This window comes from Notechis scutatus, chromosome Z, assembly GCF_049901735.1.
Source record: "Notechis scutatus isolate UNSWTSFEM ecotype Mainland chromosome Z, rNotScu1.2, whole genome shotgun sequence".
NCBI classification, from domain to species: domain Eukaryota; kingdom Metazoa; phylum Chordata; class Lepidosauria; order Squamata; family Elapidae; genus Notechis; species Notechis scutatus.
The window spans coordinates 1837921-1865072 of record NC_142025.1 but is presented as its reverse complement, the minus strand read 5'-3'; the positions used below and the strand labels follow the sequence as shown (position 1 = coordinate 1865072).

Sequence of the window (27152 nt, the reverse complement as noted above, 5' to 3'; positions counted from 1 at the left end):
ATTGTAAAAAACTGCTCAACCACAAGGGTTGTGTTCCTATTCTGGCCATAAACCGAGGATTATCACGAAAGGAAGTCCAGGTTAGGGCTAGGGTTAAGCCATAGGGGACCTGTGAAATCTTGAACTCAGAACTTTTAGAGATGGGATTTTTTTAAGCACAGGGGTTGGTGGTGGGAGGGGGAGACCTTTATGCATGCCCTTGAACCCGCTGCCTTTAAAGGGTCAGCTTCTGGACAGCAGTGATGCAAGAACCGTTTTGAATGTTGACACCAAGAAGGAAGAAAAAAAGTGTGTTGTTGAGTTGTGCAGCCAAAGAGGCACATTGTGAAGAGACCTTTGCAAACTCCAAGAAAAATAAATGCAGGAAGACGCAATTGCTGGTTGAAGCTATATTTTTTCTCTCAAATTGGAGCATTTTAAGGGGTGTACTCCAAATCCCAGAATCCCCCAGCCAGCAAGGTTTAAGAGGGGTGGACTCCAACTCCCAGAATCCCCCAGCCAGCAAGGTTTAAGAGGGGTGGACTCCAACTCCCAGAATCCCCCAGCCAGCAACGTTTAAGAGGGTGGACTCCAACTCCCAGAATCCCCCAGCCAGCAAGGTTTAAGAGGGTGTACTCCAAATCCCAGAATCCCCCAGCCAGCAAGGTTTAAGAGGGTGGACTCCAACTCCCAGAATCCCCCAGCCAGCAAGGTTTAAGAGGGGTGGACTCCAACTCCCAGAATCCCCCAGCCAGCAACGTTTAAGAGGGGTGGACTCCAACTCCCAGAATCCCCCAGCCAGCAAGGTTTAAGAGGGGTGTACTCCAAATCCCAGAATCCCCCAGCCAGCATGTTTTAAGAGGGTGGACTCCAACTCCCAGAATCCCCAGCCAGGATGCTTTGAGAGGACTGGACTCCAACTCCCAGAATCCCCCAACCAGCATGCTTTAAGAGGGGAGGACTTCAATTCCCAGAATCCCCCAGCCAGGATGCTTTAAGAGGGGTGGACTTCAACTCCCAGAATCACCCAGCCAGGATGCTTTAAGAGGGGAGGACTTCAACTCCCAGAATCCCCCAGCCAGCAAGGTTTAAGAGGGGTGGACTCCAACTCCCAGAATCCCCCAGCCAGCAAGGTTTAAGAGGGGTGGACTCCAACTCCCAGAATCCCCCAGCCAGCAACGTTTAAGAGGGTGGACTCCAACTCCCAGAATCCCCAGCCAGCAAGGTTTAAGAGGGGTGTACTCCAAATCCCAGAATCCCCCAGCCAGCATGTTTTAAGAGGGTGGACTCCAACTCCCAGAATCCCCCAGCCAGCAAGGTTTAAGAGGGTGGACTCCAACTCCCAGAATCCCCCAGCCAGCAAGGTTTAAGAGGGGTGGACTCCAACTCCCAGAATCCCCCAGACAGCAAGGTTTAAGAGGGGTGGACTCCAACTCCCAGAATCCCCCAGCCAGCAAGGTTTAAGAGGGTGGACTCCAACTCCCAGAATCCCCAGCCAGCAAGGTTTAAGAGGGGTGCACTCCAACTCCCAGAATCCCCTAGCCAGCAAGGTTTACGAGGGGTGCACTCCAACTCCCAGAATCCCCCAGCCAGCAAGGTTTACGAGGGTGCACTCCAACTCCCAGAATCCCCCAGCCAGCATGCTTTAAGAGGGGTGGACTCCAACTCCCAGAATCCCCCAGCCAGCAAGGTTTAAGAGGGGTGGGTTTAAGAATCCCCCAGAATTCCTCAGGCAGACAGACTGGTTGGGGAATTCTGGGAGTTGAAGTCCACCCATCTTAAAAATACTCCAGTTTCTTTCTTTTTTTTTAAACCCACTAATTTAAACCTGTTGTCAATCACGCAAAGGAAGATTTCGGGAGACATTTAAACATCAGAAATTTTTCAGGGTTACAAATTCCAATTTCTCACATCTGGGTCAAAGAGGTGTTGTGTCACCCTTTCACAATCTGTTGCTTCAGCCTTCCTGCCTGTCATCATCGCTGTTGGAAAGTCCTGGCGAAACCCATTTTTGTTGGGAGTCCAAACTCTTTGCTGGATTGGGTGCTCAGCCTTATTTTTGACTTCCAAAGCTGTCGCTAAGTGAGACAGTTGTTAAATGAGTTTTGCCCTCTTGGACAACCTTCCTGGTCACCATCCCTGCAGTTATCAAATTAGTCACATGGTTGTTAAGTGAATCTGGGCTTTGATTTGGCTTGTCAAAAGGTCGCAAAAGGGGATTGTGTGACCCTGAGAGATTGCGACCGTCATAAATACGAGTCAGTTGCCAAGCGTCTGAATTTTCATCACATGACCATTGAAATGCAATGGTTATAAGTGTGAAAATGGTCATAAGTCACTTTTCTCAGCGCTATCGTAAATGCATGCCGGCTGTCAAGCCCCTAAATCACAATCTCATAACGGCGGGGACTCTTGAAAGGGTCATCAATACGAGAACCGTGCCTAAGTCCCTTTTTTCAGCACTATCACAACGCCAGTCACTAAACAAGTGGTCGTAAGTTGAGGACTGCCTGTAATCTCATTCCCTGGGTTCTCTTGGGATGCCGTTTAACTTCGTTGGCTGTGCAGAATTGCTGAATTTGCAAGCTGAGCCCTCTGCAAATGGACAAAATCAATAAATCCTGTTGAAATTCTACCAATTCTGCTAAAAGAGAATTCGGCCTCAGGCCCAATCCTTAGCTATAACCTGCCCCCTAATTCTACCCTATTTATTTCTTCTTGCCACTAACAACTGCCTTCAAGGGGTGCATATTTTGCACACTTCTTACACAATTCGTTTGTTTGTATCCCAACTTTTTATTTTTACAAATAACTCAAGGAGGCAAATATATCCCACACAATTTCCTCGTCTTATTTCCCCCCCAGCAACAACTGTGTGAGGTAGGTTGGGCTGAGGCAGATGAAGTGGTCCAAAGTCACCTAGCTGGCTTTCATGGATAAGACGGGACCTAGAACTCACCGTCTCCTGGTGACTGGGCCAAAGCCACCCAGTCAGCTTTCACGCTTAAGGCAGAACTAGAACTCACTGTCTCCCGTTTTCTAGCCTGGTGCCTTAACCACTAAACCTGTCTGGCTCTCTTTTGCAATCCCGGCTCGATGCCTGGGCATCTAAATGGTTTTAATGGTTTTAAAAACATTTTAATAGTGTAAACCTCCCATGATCTCCCTTTGTAAACAGAAGTCAGGACTCCGGGCTGCGTTTATTATCCTTATCTCGTGTTTGGATTTTAGCTGTAAATCGAAAGCTGAAAGCGTGTCTATCTCCAACAAGGTACGACGCTGTACCAGCCCTCCTACGATCTTGTGCTGGCCAACAAAGATTAACCACCTGGTTTCTCTCCTGTTTTCAGTACACACTGGGCGCAGGGGGCACCTGAAGGTCATCTGTCCCCCAGCCACCTCATTAGGGATAGGACAATGTGTCAAAGCAGCCGTGGGGGACCCCCAATTTCTCCACCCACTCTGCATTTCCTAATTGTTTGCATCTGGAGGCTGGAAGAGAACGCAAACTTTTAAAAAGGAGGAGAAATTGGGAGGCCCCCTGCAGCTGCTTCGTCCCATCTCTAATTTTAAATGTTGGGATACGTTCGCTTTTCAATATCCAGGGTCTCTTCATACACCAGGTTGCAAAACGAGCATTTGCAGTTTTCTTTACTTTTTTTGAATTAGGTTTATTGTATATATAATTGAAAATAAAGATAGGAGGGAAAGGAAGAAGGGAAAGAAAGGAGAAGCCTGAGATTTGAATGTTAACATTTATGTTCTTAATATTTTAAAGTTTGACCTTGCTTTTTTTTTTTTAACTTAGTGGTAAGCCGCCAAAGTGAGAAAGAAACACAGGTAGTCCTCAACTTATGATCACAATTGAGCCCAACTTTTCTGTTGCTAAGCGAGATATTTGTTAAGTGAGTTTTGTCCTATTTTACAACCTTTCTTTCTCCAGTCTTACTTACTGCAGTTGTTAAGTAAGTAACACGGTTGTTAAGCAAATCTGGCTTCCCCATGGATTTTGTTTGTCAGAAGTCCGTAAGTCGAGGACTACATGTAAAGAAAAAATTGATTTCTCAACTTTTTTCAGCGCTGCAAAACGTAGAGTCACACCACAGCCTTGAATTTTAACTTTTGCATGCAGGTAGATATTAACTCTTCCTGTTATAAACAAACTAATCTCATCAGCAAAAGCCAAGAACAAAACTTCCTTTCTTCCTTTCTTTCTTTTTTTTTCTGTCTTGAGCACAAAGTCCAGAAACGGTTTTCTAGTAAAAGCAAAACTCATTGTGTTGTTGCAGACTCACAACAGATCTTTGACCGTGAAGGCAAAGATGTGAAGTTTTGTGCTTGGATGTGAGAATTTTAATTCAGGCGTGTTGTGCAAAATATATATATATATATATATGTGGTGCCTGCTGACAGCTTTTCCCATCAACGGGTGTTATCTTTTGTGAGTGAGGTTCACACAATTGGGAGGCGTCTGCTAGCACTTTTTCCAACCCACAACTTTCACAAAAAGGCGTCAGCTTTTGTGAGTTGCTGTTAACTGCATCAGAGGCATAAAGTATGTTTAAAACAGACTGCACCAATAGATGAGAATACTTTTAGCTCAGGATTGAACCGTGGGATCCTTGGTGCTCTGTGAGCTGGGTGGTTTTCTCGCAGACGTTTCATGACCCATTTAGGGAACATCATCAGGGTTAGGAGGGAGGGTATTTGTGGGGAAGAGGCAGGGTGGAGGAGGGGGAGGGAGGGAGGGACTGTGGGGTCCTTGGTGCCCTCTGGGCTGGGTGGTTTTCTTGCAGACGTTTCATGACCCAAGTAGGTAACATCATCAGTGCTGGAAGGGAGGGAGGCTGACACTTTTAACAGGGATGATGCTACCGAGGAAGAGACTTGAGGTGGAGGAAAGTTCGAAGGGACCCCTTGAGATCATCCTTTGGTTCCAATCACCTTCACAAGGATCCCAAACGGCCCTGGTCCTAGAAGTGTGAAAAGGGCTTCCCCCCCCACACTTCCTGTTTCTAACTCCTATTTTATTTCTTTTCTTCTTTTCTTTTCCAGAAAGATTTGTCGTACCTCCAGCAGTGGTTGGAAGCCTTTGTGGCCAATTTTGAGAAGATCATCGCCGTCCATTCTCTGGAACCGAGAAGGTAGCCCTCCCTGACTATCCCTAAATGCCAAGGATTTGATTGACACCCATTGAAATAAAAATATAATTAAAACTGTACAGAATAGGCTTCAAAGTACAACCAGAATGGGGCCTGAAATTTCTGGTTGTTAAATGAGCCGCTTCCCACGTGGCAGGTAGTCCTTGTCTTACAACCGCCATGGAGACCCAAATTTCCGCCGCTGAGCGAGACAGGGTTGGATGACCTTCCTTGCCACCCTTGTGAAGTGAAGCACGGCAGTCGTTAAGTTAGTTGCATGGCCGTTAAGCGAATCGGGCTTCCCCATACACTTGGCTTGGCAGATGGTCCCAAAAGGGGATCATGTGACCCCAGGGACGCTGCAGCCGTCATAAATACGAGTCAGTTGCCAAGTGCTGGAATTTTGATCCCACAACCATGGGGACGCTACAGCCGTCATAAATATGAGTCACTTACCGGGCGTTTGAACTTGGATCACGTGACCGTGCGGATTCTGCAATGGTCATAAGTGTGAAAAATGGTTGTAACTCACCTTTTTCAGTCCCACTGTAAGTTCGAACGGTCACTCAACGATCTGTTGTAAAACCGAGGACTGCCTGCAGAGACTAGGAATCAAACTGGGCAGAGTCTGTTCGGTGCAGATGTAGCTATTGTTTCGGAGTGCAGTTAAAACCAAGGAGCCGTGAGGCTAGTCCTCATGCAAGCCCCATTTGAGCGAGCCCTTTGAATGGTTCAGCCTGCATATTTTGAGGCATCCTTAGGCAATCTTTTAAAAAAACAACAACAGTCAGCTGTCGGTTTTTCAGCTATAGGATAGTCCTCGACCTATGACCACAACCGAGCCCAAAATTCCCATGGTGTGAAGGAAAACGTTTGTTCAGTGCATTTTGCCCTTTTTTACGACCTTCCTTGCCACCGTCGTTAAGTGAATCACTGCAACTGTTAAATTAGTCACATGGTTGTTAAGCGAATCCCGATTCCCTATGCATTTCACTCGTTGGAAGGTCGCAAAAGGGGATCATGTGACTGCAGGGCTGTCATAAATACGAGTCGGTTGCCAAGCGTCTGAATTTGGGGACGCCGCAGTGGTCGTAAGTGTGAAAAGTGATTCTTAGTTCCTTTTTGTTTGTGCCATTGTAACTTCGAACATACACTAAATGAATTATTGTAAGTCAAGGACTGGCTGTATGCTTTTCCCCTTTTAAAAAAATGACGTTTATCTTCTAAAAACCAATTTCTGGATTTCTCTACGACGGCCACTTCATTTTCTCCCTGTGTGTTTTTTGTCCTTAATTTTTCTTCACTTTTCTAAATGGGGCGATTTCCCCTTTATCCATAAAGAAACTGGGGCTCAGAGGCCTTAGTAAATCTTGAATTATTTTGTCCTTTCTCCAGCTCTGCTGGGTGCTGTACGTAAAGCCCACCTCTCCTGCGAAAACAGAATTGTGTTAGAGACACAGGGAAGAAAATTGCACTCCCAAAAGGGCATTTTTCTTTTTTTGTTTAAAAAAGAGAGAGAGAGAAAAAAAAATACGCATAAAATGCCAGGGGGCTGATTGGTGTCTTGCCTTGACGAGACAGGAATCAATCCGCTAAATCAACTTTTTAGGTCAAGATGAAACCTGTGTTTTATAGGTGGTCCTCGAGTTACGGCCACAGTTGAGTCCAAAATTTCCACTGTTAACAAGACAAGTTTTGTTTGTCTCTCTTTTTTTTTACAATCATTTTTTTTTGCCTCAATTGTTAAGCGAATCCGTGCACTTGTTAAATAAACCTTTTTGGCTACAGTTGTTAAGTGAATCACTTTAGTTGTTAAAGTAGTAACACAGATATTAAGTGAATCCGGCTTCGCCTATTGACTTTGCTTGTTATAAGGTCGCAAAAGTCGATCACATGACACACACACACACACCCCGGGACACTGCGACTGTCATAAATACGAGTCGGTTGCCAAGTGGGCGAATTTGGATCACGTGACCACAGGGACACTGGTCGTAAGTGTGAAAAGAGGTTCTGACCATAAGTCCCTGTTCTGACCCAAACCTGGTTCCAAGGAAACAACCACCAAACAGAGGTAACAACAAACCTTTTAATGATTCTTTACGAATTCCGTTCCTTCCCTCCAGTTAAAAGGCTGTTTCAAACTATTTGTCTCTGATAAGAATGAGCCTTGCCAAGGTGGTGCAAGGCTGCCAAGAATGCTAGATAAAACTACTAAGAAATATTTGAAACACAAAGAGTCTCCAAACAGCAACCAAGATACTCCGAACATCCACCAGGCTTGAGTGTAAAAACTTCTTTGTTTCCTGCAAAGAACTCCGGTTTCTCAGCTGGCTTTTATCTCTTAAGGGTGGGGCCATTACCTTGCAGCCTTACTCCCGAGTCACCCGTGCAGCTACAGCTGCTCCTTCCTATGACCAACCCTGCACGCACGCGCACTTGGCACAGGCTCCTCGGGAACCTCCTCATCGCTGCTGCCAGTTTCCACAAGCTCCGAAGGCAGCATTCCACTGGCGAACCACAACAGTCCCTTTTTTTTCAGTGTCATAACTTTGAACAGTCACTAAATGAACTGTTATAAGTCTAGGACTACTTCCATGCCAGGCTGCAAGCCTACAGTGCCTTTTCCCTGTTCTCCTTTCAGGCCCGAAGACTCCATATCCGAAATTCCACTCTTACCTCTGAACGTCTTGCAAGTGTTAACCCAACAGTTGACGTCTTCGGTCTCCCAAATTTCACGCGACGAGGTAGCCGAACCCGGCTTGAAGCAAGCTCTCCTGCTCACCAAGTTCTTCATCATTATTTGCAGGTAAATCTTTTTTATTTATTTTTTAAAAACAAACTGTATTCCCCCCCCCCGCTCCAAATTCAGCTCCGAATAATTCCCACCTTTTTGCAAAACGAAATTAGAGCCCAGGCATCTTTTAGCACCTGCGTATCAAATGTGTTAGGTTGGGTTTGGGTTTGGTTTTTTTTTAAAGGGGGGGAGGAATGGAAGTTTTTACAAATCACTTGGAAAAAATACAGTGTATATATATATTTATTACCACGTACTAAAACTCTTAATTTTTCTGCAATGTTCGCATTCAGGTCGGCCCAGGTTAGATAAGGGCCGAATAAAATACAGATTTGCTGCATGAAATATAACGTGAACATATATACAGTGTGTGTGTGTGTGTGTGTGTGTGTGTGTGTTATTCAGCTTTGTTCGGGTATTTTCCCACGTCATTATAGTTGTGCTTTTAAAGTTGTAGCAACGTTTCGGCAGAATCTCATCTGCCATCATCAGGCTTCTGTATTGTGTTCGTCGAACACAATACGAACAGATCAAACACAATACAGAAGCCTGATGATGGCAGATGAGATTCTGCCGAAAGTTGTTGCTACAACTTTAAAACACAACTAATGATGTGGGAAAATACGAACAAAGCTGAATATCCATACATGTAAGTACCAGCGAAAATATATATATAAATATATAGATTAATTATATATGTTTTCTTAAGTTTTCACGGGTACTTACATGTATGGTATTCAGCTTTGTTCGGGTATTTTCCCACGTCATTGTAGTTGTGCTTTTAAAGTTGTAGCAACGTTTCGGCAGAATCTCATCTGCCATCATCAGGCTTCTGTATTACATACATACATACATACATACATACATACATACATACATACATACAGTATATATATCGGGAGTCCTTCTGTGTATATTTTGATAAAACTGTGATTGATTACTCTCAGCCCTCGCCCTGGGATATTTGGAATACTTTATTGGCCAAGTGTGATTGGACATACAAGGAATCTGTCTTGGTGCAAATGCTCTCAGTGTACATAAAAGAAAAGATACATTCGTCAAGAGTCAAGAATCATAAGGTCCAACACTTAATGATAGTCATAGGGTACAATAAGCAATCAAATCATTCTAGGAAACAGTGAATATAAATCGTAAGGATACAAGCAACAAAGTTACAGTCCTACAATCACAAGTGGAAGGGGATGGGTGATAAGGAGTGATGAGAAGATTAACAGTAATAGTAGTGTACACTTTGTAAATAGTTGGACAGTGTTGAGGGAATTATTTGTTTAGCAGAGTAATGGCATTCGGGGAAAAACTCTCCTTGTGTCTAGTTGTTCCGGTGTGCAGTGCTCTATAGCGTCGTTTTGAGGGAAGGAGTTGAAACAATTTATGCCCAGGATGTGCGGGGGTCTGTAAATATTTTCACAGCCCTCTTTTTGACTCCTGCAGTATACAGTTATAGAGGTGCAGATGATAGACTCAATAATTCCTCTGTAGAACTGGATCAGCAGCTCCTTGGGCAGTTTGAGCTTTCTGAGTTGGCGCAGAAAGAACCTTCTTTGTTGTGTTTTTTTGATGACGTTTTTGATGTTAAGTGTCCATTTTAGGTCATGTGATATAGTAGAACCTAGAAATTTGAAGGTCTCTACTGTTGATATTGTGTTGTCTAGTATTGTAAGAGGTGGTAGTATGGGAGGGTTTCTTCTAAAGTCTACCACCATTTCTACGGTTTTGAGTGTGTTCCATTCCAGATTGTTCTGGTTACACCACGAGGCAAGTTGTATAACCTCCTGTCTGTATGCAGATTCATCGTTGTCTCGAATGAGACCAATCACTGTTGTGTCACCAGCAAACTTCAGTATTTTAACAGATGGATCGTTTGAGATGCAGTCATTGGTATATAGGGAGAAGAGAAGTGGAGATAGCACACAGCCTTGGGGGGGCCCTGTGCTGATTGTACAGGTATCGGAGGTGATTCCGCCTAGTTTCACCTGCTGCTTCCTGTCTGTTAGGAAGCTTATGATCCACTTACAAGTGTGTTCAGGTACTGCTAGTTGGTTTAATTTACTTAGAAGAGTGTCAGGAATGATGGTATTGAATGCTGAACTGGTCTACAAAGAGGACCCTTGCATAGGTATTTGGAGATTCAAGGTGTTGTAGGATGTAATGCAGAGCTATGTTAACAGCATCGTCTGTCTATCTATTTGCTCGGTATGCAAACTGCATGGGATCTAACAGCGGATCCGTGATGGTTTTCAGGTGGGACAGCACAAGCCTTTCAAAGATTTTCATAACTACCGATGTTAGAGCAACTGGTCTGTAGTCATTCAGTTCCTTGATGGAGGGCTTCTTTGGCACTGGGATGATGGTAGAACGTTTGAAGCAGGAAGGAACATAGCACGTCTCTAGTGATCTGACTTTTAAGCAAGAAGGGGTTATCTTGTCTGGCCCTGGTGCTTTTCCTGGCTTCTGTCTGTGTAATAGATCTTGCACTTCTTTTTCTGGGATCACCAGAGGTTGTGAGCCCAATGGATTGGGGCCAGTTGTAGGAGGATTGGCTGTTGTTGGTGTGTTTGAGATGGGGGTTGTGGAGATAGGTGGCTGTAGTTTCTTTTCAAACCTGCAGTAAAACACATTCAGGTCATCTGCTAGTTGTTGATTTCCTTCTGCCTGGGAAGGAGGTTTGCTGAAGCCGGTGATGTTTTTAAGAGTTTTCCACATGTTTGCTGGTTTATTTGTTGAGAATGGATTCTTTCACTTTTCAGAGTAGCTTCTTTTTGCTGCTCTGATCTCTTTTGTTAATATGTTTCTGGCCTGGTTGTATAGCATTCTGTCACCTTTTCTGTAGGCTTCCTCTTTAGAACAACGTAGCTGCTTAAGTTTAGCTGTGAACCAAGGTTTACTGTTACTATATATTTGCAGGTTCCTTGCTGGTACACATAAGTCTTAGCAGATGCTAACATATGATGTTATAGTAGCTGTGAGCTCATCTAGGTCTGCAGAGGCATCTTCAAAAACATTCCAATCAGTGCAATCAAGGCAGGCCTGGAGTTTCAGCTTTGCCTCATCCGACCAAGTGCTCAATGATTTAATTGTTGGATTAATGGTTTTAGGTCTTTGTCTGTAGGCCGGTACAAGGTGAATCATGCAGTGGTCAGAGTGTCCCACAGCTGGTCGTGGTAAAGACCTATAAGCATCTTTTACTGTTGTGTAGCAGTGCTCTAAAGTATTTTTGCCTCTGGTGGGACAATTTACACGCTGGAAATATTTTGGGAGCTCTTTCCTTAAATTTGCTTGATTGAAATCTCCTAAAATGATGGGAAGGGAACCTGGGTGTTTGGTTTCAGCCTCCATAGTTTGATCAGCAAGAGTTTGTAATGCCTTGTTCACACAGGCTTGTGGAGGAACATACACAGCTATTAGGGGAAATGAGGAGAACTTACGTGGAGAGTAAAATGGCTTGCAGTTGATGTGTAAAGACTCTTAAGATTTCATCACAAAACTTATATATTATAATTATATCCTGAGACCGGCTGTTGTTGATATATACACACAATCCTCCACCCTTTGTTTTACCTGATGTCTCTTCAATTCTGTCTGATCTAAATGTCTGAAATCCTGGGATGTATATGGTGTTGTCCTCATGAATTTGTGGATTAAGCAAAGAGGCATTTCCCCCCGCTTCATGATCAGCTACATAGATAGTCTTCAACTTACGACCACAATGGAGCCTAACGTTTCTGTTGCTAAGTCAGAGACATCCGTTAAGTGGAGTTTCGCCCTGTTTTACAAACTTTCTTGCCCCATTAGGATTTTGCTTGTCAGAAGGTTCACAAAAGGGGATCACGTGATCCCCCCGGGACACTGCGACTGTCATAAATACGAGGAAGGGCCAAAATTAATAACAGAGAATAACGGAGTTGGAAGGGGCCTTGGAGGTCCTCTAGTCCACCCCCACCCCCCACCCCACCCCCGCTCAAGCAGGAGACGCTCTACCATTTCAGACAAGTGCTTGTCCAGTTTCTTCTTAAAACCTTCATTCTCCGCCTCGAGTAGGAGGCTGTTGAGTAGCTGGTGGGGTCTGCAGGGATGCTGTGGGTGGTATAATTGTGATTGTGGTTGCTAAGTTACTCAACACTTTGTCTGTCTGGCAGGGAGGCCTGGTGTGAAACCTTTCCTCCAAGGGAATTGGAAAGAGCAGTCTAGCATTTCTGCAGGGAAGTCTGTGGCTGGCACCGAAGCAGTGAAAACAGCAGATTACAATGCCCTGCGAATTTCTTCGTCGTTTTCTTTCTCTCTCTTTTTCTTTCCCCTTCCTTTCTTCCTTCATTCTCTTTCCTTTTTCCTTCTTTCTTCCTTCTTCCCTCCCTTTCTTTCTTTTCTAATTCAATTTCTATTTATTTCTCTCTGCTTTCTTCTTATTTCCTTTTCTTTTTTCTCCCTCCCTCCCTTCTTTCCTCCTTTTCTTTCTCTCCTTCCTTTTCTATTTCTATTATTTCTATTGCTATTTCTTCTCATTTCCTTTTTTTGTTTCTTTCTTTCCTTCCCCCTCCTTCCTTTTTTCCTCCCTCTCCTCTTTCTCCCTCCTTTCTTTATTTTCTATTTCAATTTAATGTTTCCTATTGTTATTTTTCTCTCCCTCTCCTTGCCCCTCCCTCTTTCTTTCTCTTTCTCTCTTTCCTTTTCTCTCTTCTCTCTTTTCTCTTTCTCTTTCTCTTTCCTTTTCATTTCTTTTCTTCCTGTAGAATTCCTCATGAAAAGACACCCCCACCGGCTCCAAATTTCAGTGAAATTTCATTCTTTCTCCACTTCCCACCAAAAATGTTGGTTGCGTGGGGCTTCAAATCCTCTCCAAATCTATCCAAATTTGACTTCACTTTTTCATATTTTTCATAATCCAGGAGCAGGAAATAAATGTATTATCAAAGGGGTGGTTTCTGGATAATCTTAGATAGTAGAGTTGACTTGCTTTCAGGCTGCAGGACATTCTCTGCGATGGTTGGCAAGTTAATCCCTTGTCTTCTGAATTTGTTGTCTTAGTGGAGGGCCTTAGAGATGCCAGCTTCTCCAACTTGGTGTCCTTCCGTTGCGTTGGAAAAGTCCCAATCCATACAGGTCTGGCATGGGAAGTCCGGACGTTGTCATCCTACCATCACTGTAGATTCTCCTGCTGCAGGTCCAGCCCTTGCAACCTGGAGGATCACCTTGAAATGTTGCCTTCCCACCACCCCAAAAACCACAAAGTCTGCCCTTAATTCCACAATGTCATTCCCCAGGCCCCGAAATTCCTTCCTGAGGAATCCTACAGAGAAGCCAAGTCAAGAGAGGCGGCCCTCAAGGAATCCCCCTTAGATGCCTTCAACCTTGGGCCAAACAGGATGTCCTTCTGCTATTCCATAGAAACCCACCCTGCATCCCCTCTTAAGCGTTTGTATCCTTAAGCTCTTTGAAATACCCCCTCCCCTCGGTCCTTCCTTTATCCCCCAAAATCTTGAAGACTCAACATACAAGGAGAAGTGGATCTCCTTCCTGTTTGGCCAAAGATCCTGTCTGGGGGCCTTAATTCCTCAGCCCGTGTGCCTAAAAGCTGCTTTCAAGCTCTCGGTTTTTGGGGAGCAGAAGGTTCCCCTGCACCCTAAAGATCTATATCCATGGGGAGTTGGGGGTGGGTTGGAAGTTTTCCCTTCCTTTGGAAATCTGGAAGTTGGTTTTTTTTTTCTCCTGAAGCCTTTCCAATTCTTCCACAACTCTGAAGCTACAAAGTTTGGAAGAAGAAGAACTACTGACCTTCTGGGTGTGGACGATAGCAGAAATTTCACATTTCCACAGGAAACAGGAATGTGCAATTTGCATCCTTGCTCAATTTGTTCCTACAGACCTTTTTTAGCACATGGGGGTGGGGTGGGGGGGAATGTTGCTTTTGACCACAGTGGTATTGAACATTTTTTCCCTGTCTAAAAAGTAAGCATGGTTGACCAACCACAGGGAGGTGTGACTTTCCAGCCGCTCAAAAAAACCACAGCAGCTGGACAGTGAGTGTGCAAACAATGCCCCAGGTGTGTCTCCAGATGGCCAGGTTGGATAAAGCCTAATCAAACATACTTTTTCAGAGGACAGATGAAAAATGGCAATTAAGCGACTTCACTGGGTGTGAACTTCGGTCAATCTCTGGGAGATGAAACTGAACTGGGTTTTGCCATCTGCTGAAGGCTGGTTATTTTTTGTGGGGAAGGGTTTGTCGCAGAAATGGGTAAGGTTTGGGGGGTTTGCGGGGAGAAGAGGGCTGGTCTCTGGACCTTTGCATTTTTGCACACTTCCTCACACTTCTTTGCTGCAAGGAAAGCTTGCAATTTTTAGTAAATGTGAGGTGTATCATTTATTTTTAATGTTATGTTATGGTTTTATTGCTATAGTTCGTCCTTGATTTACAACAGTTTGTTTTGTGACTGTTTAAATGTAACATAAAACCACTCTTTTCTTAGCCTGACAGGGAGTCCTCGGTTTATGACCGTTCATTTAGTGACTGTTCAGTTACACCAGTACCAGCAAAGAGGACTTATCACCGTTTTTCATGCTTATGACCGTTGCAGCAATCTCACGTGGTCGGAATTGACCGCTGGCTCTTATTTATGATGGTTCCCATGTCCCAAGGTCACGTCATCCCCTTTTGTGACCTTCTGACCAGTCAGGAGGGAAGCCAGATTTGCTTAATGACCGTGTGACTGATTTAACAACTGCAGTGATTCACTTAAGGAATGTGGCAAGAAAAGTCATAAAAATGGGATGAAGCTCGCTTCATGAATTTCTCACTTAAGAACATCAATCCTGGGCTCCATTGTGGCCGTAAGCTGAGGACTGTATTGTCACTGGACGTTAGCTGGTCCATCAAGCTGCCTTTTGCAATTGACCAGTGGGGATTTGGCCACAGCTGACGGTTTTCAAATGGCATTCTAGTTCTTTCGGGATTATTTTAATTATAACAATCATTATATAGATTTCAGTTGCCTTTTTGTGCAGAGCCTGGCACGAGGTTGGCATTTCTGTAGAAATTGGAGAGGAACCAGAAACTGAAGTATAGGCAGCCCTCGACTTACAACAGTTCATTTACTGACCGTTCAAAGTTATAACATCACTGGAAAAAAAATGACCTATGTCCATTTTTCACAGTTACAATCTTTATAGCATCGTGACGATTATGTGATCAAAATTCAGCCGCTTGACAACTGATTCATACTTATGACCGTTGCTACGTCCCGGGGGTGTCACCTGATCCCCTTTTGCGACATGCAAAATCAGTGGGGAAGCCAGATTCGCTTAACAACTTAACGGGTTAACTGCAGCGATTCACTTAACAACTGTAGCAAGAAAGGTCATAAAATGGGGCAAAACTCACTTAGCAAATGTCTCACTTAACGACATAAATTTTGGGTTCAATTGTGACTGTACTGTACTGAACAATCTGAATTCTAAATTGAACAAACTGAGAACTGAACAATTTGTCACACTGAAAATCGGTTGGCCAGTTAGATGAGTAAATCCACCACAGAATCACTGAAGTTGTTAAATGAATCGTGCGGTCATTAAGTGAATCTGGCATTTCCCCCATTGACTGCTTGTCTGAAGATTGGAAAAGGTGATCACATGATCCCAGGACACTGCAACAGTCATATGTACATGCCAGTTGCCAAGCGTCTGAATTTTGATCATGTGAACACGAGGACTCTGCAGTGGTCCTAAAAGGGTCGTAAGTCACTTTGTTCAGTGGCATTGTAAACTTCATCACTAAATGAATGGTTGTAAGTCGAGGACTACCTGTTCTGCACGTGTTTCTGTGACCTTTAAAAAATCAGCAACACAAACTTACTTTGGCATTAAAAAAATAAGCAGTAGAAGCTAGAAGTTGGGCCCTTGGATGGAATAGCTCGAAAAACTTCACCCAATGGGAGCTTTGAAACCTCTAAAACTTTTTTTTTTCCTTTTCTCTTACGTTTGTTTGAACCAGAGCAAAAAAAGTGGCTGGACTTAAAAAAAAAAAAAAAAAAACTTCAGGAACCCAGTTTGAGTTTTAGTCTGAAGGCTGCACCTTAAAAACAGAAAGCTGGTTAGGTTCTAAACGTTGCACTTTAAACAGAGGAAGCTGGTTTGTTTTTACTCTCTGAAAGGTGAAACTTTAAAAATAGGAAGCTGGTTTGGTTTCCAGTCTAAAAATTGGACGTTAAAAAAATATGAAGCTAGTTTGGTTTCTTCTCAAGTTTTACCTTAAAAATAGGAAGCTGGTTTGTTTTTCACTCTAAAAGTTGCCCATGAAAATATTGAAAACCGATTTGGTTTTCTTTTCTAAAGGTCGCAGATTAAAAATAGGCAGCCTGGTTTGTTTAAGTTTTGAAAGCTGCACGTTTAAAAACAAAACTAAACTAAAGCAAAATAGACATCAGCAAAGCACCGCTTATCATTGCCAGTTTTCAAAGACGCAATTTCCTTGTGTTCTTGCTTCGTTTACATTACGAATTTCACAAACAGATTAAACATTGCTTTGTTTCCTGGCAAGCTATTTTACTGCTAAGTTTTATATATATATATAAAATAATACAATATATTACAGTATATATATAATATATATATTAGATATTACACAGGTATAATATCTATGGGGAAGGAAGAAAATTAATCCAGGGATTAGCCACAGGGAACAATCAGAAAAAAGTGCCAAATAATGCCTGCCACAAATTTGTTTGATTTCAGTCCCAGGGTTTAGGATAGACGGGTAGTCCTCAACCTATGACCACAATTGGGAGCAAAACGTCCATCACTAAGTGAGGTGGTCATTAAGCGAGTCACCCTAAATTTACATCGCTTTTTACTGTGGCCGTTAAGTGAATTCCCATCACCAGGAGACGATGAGTTCTAGTTCTCCCTTAGGCACAAAAGCCATCCAGGGGACCTTGGGCCAATCACTAGGCGACGGTGAGTTCTAGTGCCACCTTAGCCAGGAAAGCCAGCTGGGTGACTTTTGGGCCAGTCCTTCTCCTTCTCTCTCTCAGCCCAACCCACCTCACAGGGTTGTTTTTATTGGGGAAAAACAGCAGGAGGAAACTGTGTCAGATACATTCACGGCTTTATTTGTAAAAAGAATGAAGTGGTATAGAAATTAAAAAAAAAAAACAGAAAATGAATAGAAATAAATTGTCCCCACACCCTCCATTCTGACGCAGAGCAGAGCTACGCTAGCCCAACGGTAGGGGACTACCGCTCCCATCGTCCCCAAACAGAGCTGGCAAGGGGGAGGATGGCCTGGCTGATCTGAAGGCCCATTTGCCAAGCTCTGTTTTATTTTTAATCTGACAGGAAGGCGGGGGGGCGGGGGGCAGACAGCGCCTAGTGCTACCCGTCTTCCTGTGGGTGCTGCGGTTGGTAAGCTCAAGATAAGCACCCAAGGAGCTTTCGCACAGGCACCCAAGATGGAGGACAGGGAGGGAGCAGAACTGAGAGGTGGGGAGAAGAGAAGCCCACCCCCCTTAAAGCATGCCGGCTGGGGGATTCTGGGAGTTGGAGTTCTCCCTCTAAAGCATCCTGGCTGGGGATTCTGGGAGTTGGAGTTCTCCCCTCTTAAAGGATGATGGCTGGGGGATTCTGGGAATTGGGATCCTCCCTCTTAAAGCATCCTGGCTGGGGATTCTGGGAGTTGGAGTTCTCCCCTCTTAAAGCATCCTGGCTGGGGATTCTGGGAGTGGACGTCCTCCCCTCTTAAAGGATGATGGCTGGGGGATTCTGGGAATTGGAGTTCTCCCCTCTTAAAGCATCCTGGCTGGGGGATTCTGGGAGTTGGAGTCCTCCCCTCTTAAAGCATCCTGGCTGGGGATTCTGGGAATTGGAGTCTTTCCCTCTTAAAGCATGCCGGCTGGGGGATTCTGGGAGTTGGAGTCCTTCCCTCTTAAAGCATCCTGGCTGGGGGATTCTGGGAGTTGGAGTCCACTCCTTAAATCATGCTGACTAGGGATTCTGGGAGTTGGAGTCCTCCCCTCTTAAAGCAGGGGTCCCCAATTTAAACAACTCTCTAACTTAGCAACAGAAATTTGGGGCTCAACTGTGGGCATAAGTAGAGGATACCCTATTTTACCGATTAGATTTATTTCAATTTATTGTGGTCATGAACATTATGGACATGGACATTATTTGGAGCTGAATTTTGGTCATAAATCAAGGACTCCCTGCATAACTTCTCCCAAAGGAGAAACTGAACCTAAAGCAACCTGAAGGATGCGATTACTACTTTGCTATAATTACTAATATTAATTACCAATGATTTAAAAATATATATTATGTTTTGGCATAACGTTGCCGCTTGTTTTGCCTTAAAGGGCCTCCGATGCCAGATAATTTTTTCCATTTCTCAAGGCTGCTTCTTTGGTTTCTTCGCAGGAATCTCGAAAACGTCCAGGCTGACCGTCCACCCCTGTTTGTCCACGATCTGATCGTTCTGCTGTCCACCTGTTCGAAAAAGGTAACCATGAACTTCTGAGCCTCCTAACCAGGGTTAGGAGGGAGGCTTCCCGTACAGGAGACACAAGTTCGGATCCCGGGTGGGGCGGAACCACGTCAATTTGAGACCACCTCACAAGGATAAAGCTAAGCATGCTCCCTAGGGGATTCTGGGAACTGAAGTCCACCCATCTTCAAATTGTCAAGATTCAGGGATCCTAGAACCGAGAGTAAAAACCTTAAAAACCCATATCCACCCACACCAGACCACCTTCCTTCTTTCCCTCCCGCCCTTTCTCCTTCCCTCCTTCCTTCTTCCCTCGATTCCTCCTTTCTCCTCTCCCTCTCTCTTTTTCATTTCTTTCCTTCCTTCATTTTTCCTTCCTTCCCTTCCTCCCTCTTTCTCCCTCTCTCTCAGTCAGTTTGCCTCTCTTCGTTCCTTCCTCTGTCCTTCCTTCTTCCTCCCTTCCACCTCCCTACCTTTCCTTCCCTCCCCCTTTCCTTCCCTTCACTCTTCCTCCTTTCCTTCCCTCCCTCCTTCCCTTTCCTTCCTTCCCTCCCTTCCCCTTTCCTTTCCTTTCCTTCCTTTCTCTTTCTTTCCTTTTTCCTAGCACTTATCTCCCCTCTCTTTTCTTCCTCTCTCCCTCCTTTTTCCTCCCTCCCTCCCTCCCTCCCTCCCTCCTTCCTCCCTCCCTTCCTCCCCTCCCTTCGAAACCTCCTGGTTATCCTTGTGGTTCACCCTGCATTTTCCTGCCCTTTGACCTCCCTGGTTAAAATAAGACTCTTTCGGGAACTTGGCCAAGGCCAGAGAAACGCTGATGGTGGCTAATTGGTGGTTAATTCCCTGGCAGCTCAACAGCTTCCACACAGAGGCCTGGCCCCACCAGGGCCAGCTGGAGAATGTCACCCTCTACGCCCTGCACCTTTGCGAGTGTCTCTTCGACCCCTACCAGACCTGGCGGAGACAGCTGAGTGGGTGAGTGGGTCTCCATCCTCACCCCGTGGGAAGGTTGCATCTCGGTTTGGGGAGAAGCTGTGGCTTTTAGGCAGGTGCCAAGAGATGCTTGGCCACATCTGGCCAGACCTTGTAGATTGTTTCTTGGTGGGCCTTGTGAAGCAAAGACATTCTCTGACAGACTCCAATGCAGTTCAAGATGTTGGCTATCTACCTACTACCTTGATACCCATGCTTTGCTACTGTGGAAAGGGGATTTCACGAAGACAGTGGTGTCACCCAAGCAGGAAAGCCCAAAGGGAACATCAGGGCAGCCATAAAACAAACTTACATAGGAAAAGGGATCAAATAAAAGGTATTAAAGAAGCCCCTTAGACAAAAGCCCAAATAATTAAGAAAACTAGGGAAACAAGAAAAGAAAACCCTTACAAACACAAGACATGCCAAATCAGCAAAACAAACAGACAAAAGACACACACACAAAAATATGTGTATATTACAAAGGAGACAGACAGGAGATTGCCACAAAACAAATATAAGAAACCATTAAGCTAAAAAAGATTAGGACGAAGCCGATAATCCAATCAAACCACCCCGCAAAGTTCGCCTACCGCACCCCCCGGAGTTTACCCTCCGGCGGGAATAAAGACAACCCCTGACAGGATTTGAAACATTAAGAAATACAAATACAAGCACCCACACACAAAAGGAGAAAAAAAGTATAAAAATCAGGGGCTTATCATATGAAGGTAGCTAGCCCAGGAACGCAGGCTTCTCGCTATCTCTCGCCTTCCTGAAAAATAAAAAAAGATCCAGCTTTCAAGCAGCTGTCCGTATCCTTGCGGGAAAATCGAATCCTCGGAAGAAAGGCATTTTGACACCTTTCAACACTACGAAACTATGTGGTCAGGCTTAGTTTTGGGGGAGGAAAATAAGGGGGAAAATTCTGCCTCTGCCTACCAGCATCCATCGGTATTCATCTGGCTAGCTTCCTGTCAGTGTGTGAGAGAGTGGAGGGCTGTTTGGAAACAGTATTTGCTGTGTGAGCAAGAAGGAGACAGCAAGGAGCCTGGGCGTGGCTTAGCTCAATGTTCTGTACTAAAGCTGTTTGCTGCTGTGAAACTGAAACTAAAACTCCTTTCCTGCTTGTGTTTTGCATTTGGGAGAGATTTCTTTTCAGGTGGGGAGGGGGAGTAGAAATCCTTAGCATCAGAGCGTGTTAATAAGAATAATATAGGAAATAGTAATGCTCTGATAGTCATTTCAAAAATTATTTCTTAGCGAGCACCTAGAAGCCAAGAGCACCTAGAAGCCATACGTGCCAAATTTCAAGTTTGTAGGCTTTACGGTTCTGTAGATTTTGTGATGATGCATGAGGGGCATTTCGCTTTTATATATATAGATTACTAAATTCTTTGTGTCTGTTTGTAATCTTCAGTGGAGCAATACAGTGCCGTGTTGGGCAACAATGTTTGAACCAACAGACCTCAAATTACAGAATGCATCCAATATCTGAGACCGCTGATTTTTTGAGAGGGATTGAAATTTGGCAGTGTTGCAGTCCTCCAACCCAATCAGCTGCAATAACTTGATCATTATTTCAATAATATTGACAATCATCACTTTAATAATAAAAGTGGGGTCTCCTGGATCCCAAAATGTCAGACACAACAGTAGCAACTGAACAACAGTAACTAAATAATTCCAATGTTCTCTGCCACCTTCCTACAAGGAGAGTCATGGGGGAAGCCAGCAGGCAATCGAAGGCTGCTCCTATTACACTCGTATAAAGTCTTTAAATAAACATATAAAAGAATCCGTTGTTTCCCCTTCCTGCTGAGGTTGCCAAAGGCTGCCTGGGATAAGCAAAAGCCAATAATTTGCATGGCACACACATATTTTGTGGGTTGGGTTTCCATCGGTGGTGGTATTCAGCTGGTTCGCACCGCATCGGGCGTACTGGTTGGCTTGGGTCGCTGGACTGGTAGTAAGTTCTGGCTGGCCACGCCCCTGACCTGGTCGCCCGGTCACCACCGGCTCGCTTGCCCCACCCGCGTGGTCCCTTAAGGTATTTCTTTCTTTTTTTTCCCCTCCCGACAGTCAGCTGATTCATACAATCAGCTGTGGCGGGATTCCCCTTGCTGAGGGGCTCAGTCCCCCCCCTCCATTTTTTGCCTTCTTGAGCCCCCAGAGGAGCCTTCTGGGAGCAAAAACTCCCCCCCCCCCGAGGCTCCTCTGAGGCCCAGAAGGCCCAAAAAACAGGTGGGGTGGTGGTGCAAAAAATGGCCACGCCCACTCAGCCACGCCCACAGAACCGGTAGTTTAAAAAATTGAATCTCACCCCTGGTTTCCGTGATATGGCGCAGAGGTTGGCGATGCAGGTAGTCCTGGACGTTTGACCAAAATTGAGTCCAAAATTTCCATCGCTAACAAGGCAGTTGTTAACTGGCTCCATTTTACAACCTTTCTTGCCCCAGTTGTTAAGTGAATCACTGCAATTGTTAAATTAGTCATTAGAAAATTGGTAACAAATTTTCTCTAATTTGTTAAATTAGTAACGGTCGTTAAATGATTCTGGCTTCCCCATTGTCAGAAGATGACAAAAGGGGATCATGTGACTCCGGGACATTGCAACCATCATAAATATGAGTCAGTGGCCATATCTTGTCTCTCTAATTTTCTGGCTGAATATAGAGACAGGTAGTTAAAAACTACAAAGGCTTCCATACAAAGTTACTTTATTGGGTTACATCAGGCATCCTCAAGGTATAACTCACAGTTATGCTGAGATTCATCTCATGTCCAATCTTTGCATTGTTGTCTTCATAGTGTGAAAAGATAGTTATCTTCATCCCATAATGATACAGCAAAGGAAAGACTCCAGCACGTTGCTGGGGTCCAAGTTAGAATGACCAAAACTCCCCCCAATCCAACCAGAGGTCAATTCAGTGACCAATCAGGATTACAGATGCGACCACATGACATGAACTACATCTCCCATGAGGCATTAACTACATTTCCCATGAGGCATTCCCTTAAGGGGACAGCTCTCATTCCCAAACTAACTATATACTGTTTAACCAGCACAGGCCAATTGCCCAAATTTTGATCACGGGGCCGCGGGGGATGCTACAAAAGGCGTTCTTTTTCAGTGCCATTGTAACTTTAAATGGTCACTAAACGAACTGTTGTAAGTAGAGGATTACCGCTGTCCAGGGAATTCTGGGACTTGAAGTCCACCCATCTTCATGTGGCCAAGGTTGACAGACATGGCTCTAAAGTTCTATACTAGTCATCCTCGACTTACGACTGCTCGCTTAACAACCCTTCAAAATTACGACCTACCTAAAAAAAAAAGAGAGAGACTTGAAATTCAGATCCGAAGTTCCGACAGTCGTACAAGTTCTTTCCTTTCCCAGTTTCCCTTCCTTCTCTCTCCTTCCTTATTTAATAGTTATTTAACGGGTTTATTTCAATTTATTATTTATTCAATTTATTCATCATGAGTCTATATGTTGTTTATCAGATACTCTTACATTTCCTCTAAATTGATGTTTTTCAACCTTGGGAAGATGGGTGGCCTTCAAGTCCCAGAATTCCCCACCCGGCATGCTCCCTAGGGAATTCTGGGAGCTGAAGTCCACCCATCTTCAAATTGAGGGATGCTGGAATTGAGAATAAAAACTTGAAAAATCTCACACATCCAGACTTCCTTCCTTCCTTCCTTCCCTCCCTCTCTCCTCTCCCCTCTTTCCCCTTTTCTTTCTTCTCCCTCTCTCCCTCCTTTCTTTCTTTCTTCCCTCCCTTTTCTTCCTGCCTTCCTTTCATGTTTCCCTTCTCCCCTTCCTTCCTCTCTCTCCACTCTCTCACTGTCAGTTTCCTTCCTTCCTTCCTTCCTTCCTTCCTTCCTTCCTTCCTTCCTTCCTTCCTTCCTTCCTTCCTTCCTTCCTTCCTTCCTTCCTTCTCTCTCCCACTCTCTCACTGTCAGTTTTCCTTCCTTCCTTCTTTTGTCCTTTCTCCCTCCCTCCTTTTCCTTCCTTTCCTCCTCCCTCCTTCCAACCTCTCTCACACCCTTTTGTGTTGTTTCCCTGCCAGGGAGATTGTGAGTGCGAAAGAGAAGAACAAATACAAGTTCGCACCAGCTGCGTTGCCTTTGGAGTTCAGTTCCTTTTTGAAGGTACATGTGGCAGCCTCACTAAATTTCTCTCTCTCTTCCCCACCCTGCAAAAAAAAAAAATCCCCTTTGCTGCCTTTTCCTTCTTTCTATTTTTAATTGCTTTTTAATTAATCACCAAAAGAAGAGCAAAGCACACGGTGATTGTCAAAGAAGATGAGGAAAACAGGTAATATTCTAGTAGTTAAAACGAGTCGATGTAGAATTGTTATAGAAACATCTGCTGTTTTCTTCTTTTCAATTATTTAAAATCAATGGAGTATTATTTAATTAAAATTAATGATTAATTAAAATTAATCGTGGATTAATTGCTTTTTTATTAAGTAAGAAAACATGAGTAAAATGCAAAATGCAGCAGTGAGGCATCTATTGTCAAAGAGAAGAAGAAAACAAAACAGATCTCCAAGGGGCTTTAACCCAAAAAAAGAAAGTTTTATAACTGTATTTGATTAATATATGTAATATTCTCGTTAGGCAAGCATATACAGTTAGTCCTTGATTTATGAGCCAGATTTTCTGTTGCTAAGTGAAACATTTGTTAAGTGAGTTTTGTCCCATTTTACAACCTTTCTTGCCACAGTTGTTAAGCGAATCCTTGCAGTTGTTAAGTGAGTCACACGGTCATTAAGGGAAGCTGTCTTTCCCCCTTGTCTTGCTGTGTCAGAAGGTCACCAAAGAGGGTCACGTGACCCCGGGAAACGGCAACCGTCATAAATGTGAGTCAGTTGCAAAGTTTATGAATTTCAATCACATGGCCAAGGGGATGCTGCAGCGGTCATAAGTGTGAAAAACTGTGTATTTTTTTTTCCCTCTCTCGTTGCTTTAAATTTATTCTCTTAAATTTAAATTTTAAATTCATTTTTAAATTAGATTTTAAACTCAATTATAAAATTTAATGTAAAAATTAAAATTTGCATCAAAACCGAGGCAGTCAGGACAGGTTAGCAGAATTTATCTACGCAAGAAATCTTTCCAGCCAACAGCATTTCTTCCCGCCTCATTAAACACACACACACACAAAGTCACAAACACACAAATGCAGGGTGGAGCAGATTTCCAGAAACCGTTGGTGCTTTTAATATTAATTATTTGCCTGCTAGGGATTTCAGGGACTTTTCTTAACTGAAAACCCCTTGAAGAGATGCGCTTTCGCTGCATTTTTTCCCTATGTCTCATCTAGAGACTCACAATCATGGTTTCTTCTTAGCTTAGGCAGGGTGAACCCCTCCAAACCAGCTTTCTTGGTTAATTAGTGTACACCGGCTAATATATATATACAGGTAATCCTCAAGTTACCACCATCCATTTAGCAACCATTCAAAGTTACTGCAAAAAGAGACTTATGACCATTTTTCACACTTAACGACCGTTGCAGCGCACGCGCACACACAGACACCAGTGGTCACCGGATTAAAATTCAGACGCTTGGCTACTGACTCATACTTATGATGGCTGTGGCTCCATCCCCTTTTGCGTCCGTCTGGCCAGCAAAGTCAACGGGGAAGCCAGATTCACTTAGCAACCGTGTGACTGACTTAACGACTGCTGCGATTTGCTTAACAACTGCAGCAAGAAAGGTCATAAAATGGGGCAAAACTCACTTAACACCTGTCTCGCTTAGCAACATAAATTTTTGGCTCGATCGTGGTTATAAATCGAGGAGTACCTGTATTTAGGGAATTTTAAGATTTATTTTTCCTTACGGTCACTGACCAGAATTGTAAACAAAAACAAATTTGAAATAGAAGTAAAGTACAGCTAGTCCTCAACTTATGACCATTGTGGAGCTTGCCCATTATGGACGTAAGTCGGGATGAATGTAAATGCTCTGTTTCTGAACCGTGGCAACTTTAAGGTGTGTGGATTTCAATTCCCAGAATTCCCTGTGCAGCCATAAAGCACGCCTCTTAAAGCACGCTGGCCTGGGGGATTCTGGGAGTTGAGGTCCTCCCCTCTTAAAAATAGCCAACATTGAGAAATACTGCATTTCACTTGAACCATTCAGTCAAGGTGGCTGGAGGTGGGTGTTTAATTATTTAATTGATTGATTTATTTTTTTCCTACCTTGCTAGAATGCTTCGAAACGGACCGAGAGCTCCCAGAATGCCTCCAGCTGCGGCTAATCCACCTTTTGGGGGCTATTATCTCTGGATCCAAGGTAAGGTCTTTGAACTTCTGCATTTAAAAGCCTTCCGGGAAGAGAATCACCGAATTCTAGGGATTTATAACCATGATCTAGAGGTCATCCAGTCCAACCCTCTGTTCGGTGCTGGGTCCCAAAGCAAAGTCATTGGGTGAGGCTGGATTTGTTTAATGACTGCACCGTTTCTCTTAACAACGGCTGTGATTACCTTGTCAAAAAACGTTGCCAAGCATGGGTGGGACTCACTTAACAACTTGCCTTGCTTAAGAATGGAAAATCTGGTTCCCATTGTGGTCATAAGTCAAGGATCACCTGTGAGGAGTGGGATGAGAGAAGGACAGTGCAGAGGTCTAACTAGAGAAGGATCCACTCCGTCTTTAGCTCTTAAGAGATATACAGAGAGATGGAACACCCAAGAGGCGACCAAGACCATCCCTTGGCCCATGTTCCACAGCCTGCATGGAGTATGTATCAGCCCTACAGAGAGATGAGGCAGTGTGTGTGTGTGTGTGTGTGTGTTTTACCTTTTTGCGGGTATTTATATGTATGGTACTTAGGTTTCTTCGGGTATTTTCCCACATCTTAATATTTGTGCTTTTATTATAGTGACATTTCGGCAAAATCAAATCTACCGTCTCTCAGGCTTGTGTGTTGGGTTCTTTTTAATCTTGTGTGTATGTTTACTTATTAGCTTTTCCACTTTCCTCTCCTGCTCATGATCGATCAGCTTTCCATAACTCTTTGCATACCAGAGACACCAAGTCCCATGGTTCTCAGCCGAGAAGCCAACCGCTGTGCTGTTTGTGAATTGGGAGGGTTGTCGTTGAGCGTCACGGGAGGAAGCCTGTCCTTGAGGTACAGGTAGTCTTCAACTTATGACCAAGATGGAGCCCAAAATTTCCCTTGCTTCGTGAGTTTTGTCCCATTTTACAACCTTTTTGGTTGTTAAGCGAATTTCTGCCATTGTTAAAGGAATCATGTGGTCGTTCGACGAATCCGTCTCCTCCATTGCTTATCAGAAGATAGCTATGTGCCGTTGTTGAATAAAACGTGGTCCCCTTGGCTTTGCTTGGTCACAAATGGCAATCACGGATTAGAACTGTCATAAGTACATGCCAGTTGCCAAGCCTCCTAATTTTAAATCGCGTAGCTGTGGAGATGCTGAAAAGGACGTAACTGTGAGAAAACGGTCATAGGTCTCTCTTCCCAGTGCCGTTGTAACTTTGAGTACTTGCTAAATGAATGGTCGTAAGTCGAGGACTACCTTTAGCAAGCCATCAATTCCTCCTAGCCAGGTTCTTTTTCTGGAGGTAGATCTCCTGGTCTGCTCGAAGCCAAACAACTTACATACCGCTTCACACCGGTGCTTTTACAGCCCTCTCTAAGCGGTGTACATAGTCAGCCTCTTGCCCCCAACAATCTGGCTCCTCATTTGACCCACCTCGGAAGGACGGAAGGCTGAGTTAACCTTGAGCCTGGGG

General features: G+C 44.1%; 2 protein-coding genes across 2 annotated transcripts in view; both read left to right on the top strand.

Moving 5' to 3' along the window:
* LOC113425521 (neurobeachin-like protein 2) overlaps positions 1 to 25651 on the top strand; it is a 58216-nt gene extending 32565 nt beyond the window's left edge. Inside the window, exons 2-7 of the mRNA XM_087947294.1 lie at positions 5035 to 5123; positions 7765 to 7929; positions 18340 to 18421; positions 19251 to 19375; positions 23450 to 23531; positions 25601 to 25651. Of these exons, the coding sequence (XP_087803420.1) occupies positions 5035 to 5123; positions 7765 to 7929; positions 18340 to 18421; positions 19251 to 19375; positions 23450 to 23531; positions 25601 to 25651 (594 nt within the window). The remainder of the gene's footprint in view (positions 1 to 5034; positions 5124 to 7764; positions 7930 to 18339; positions 18422 to 19250; positions 19376 to 23449; positions 23532 to 25600) is intronic.
* NBEAL2 (neurobeachin like 2) overlaps positions 25592 to 27152 on the top strand; it is an 82058-nt gene continuing 80497 nt past the window's right edge. Inside the window, 1 exon segment of the mRNA XM_087948350.1 lies at positions 25592 to 25686. The gene's annotated coding sequence lies outside the window, so the exon portion shown is untranslated.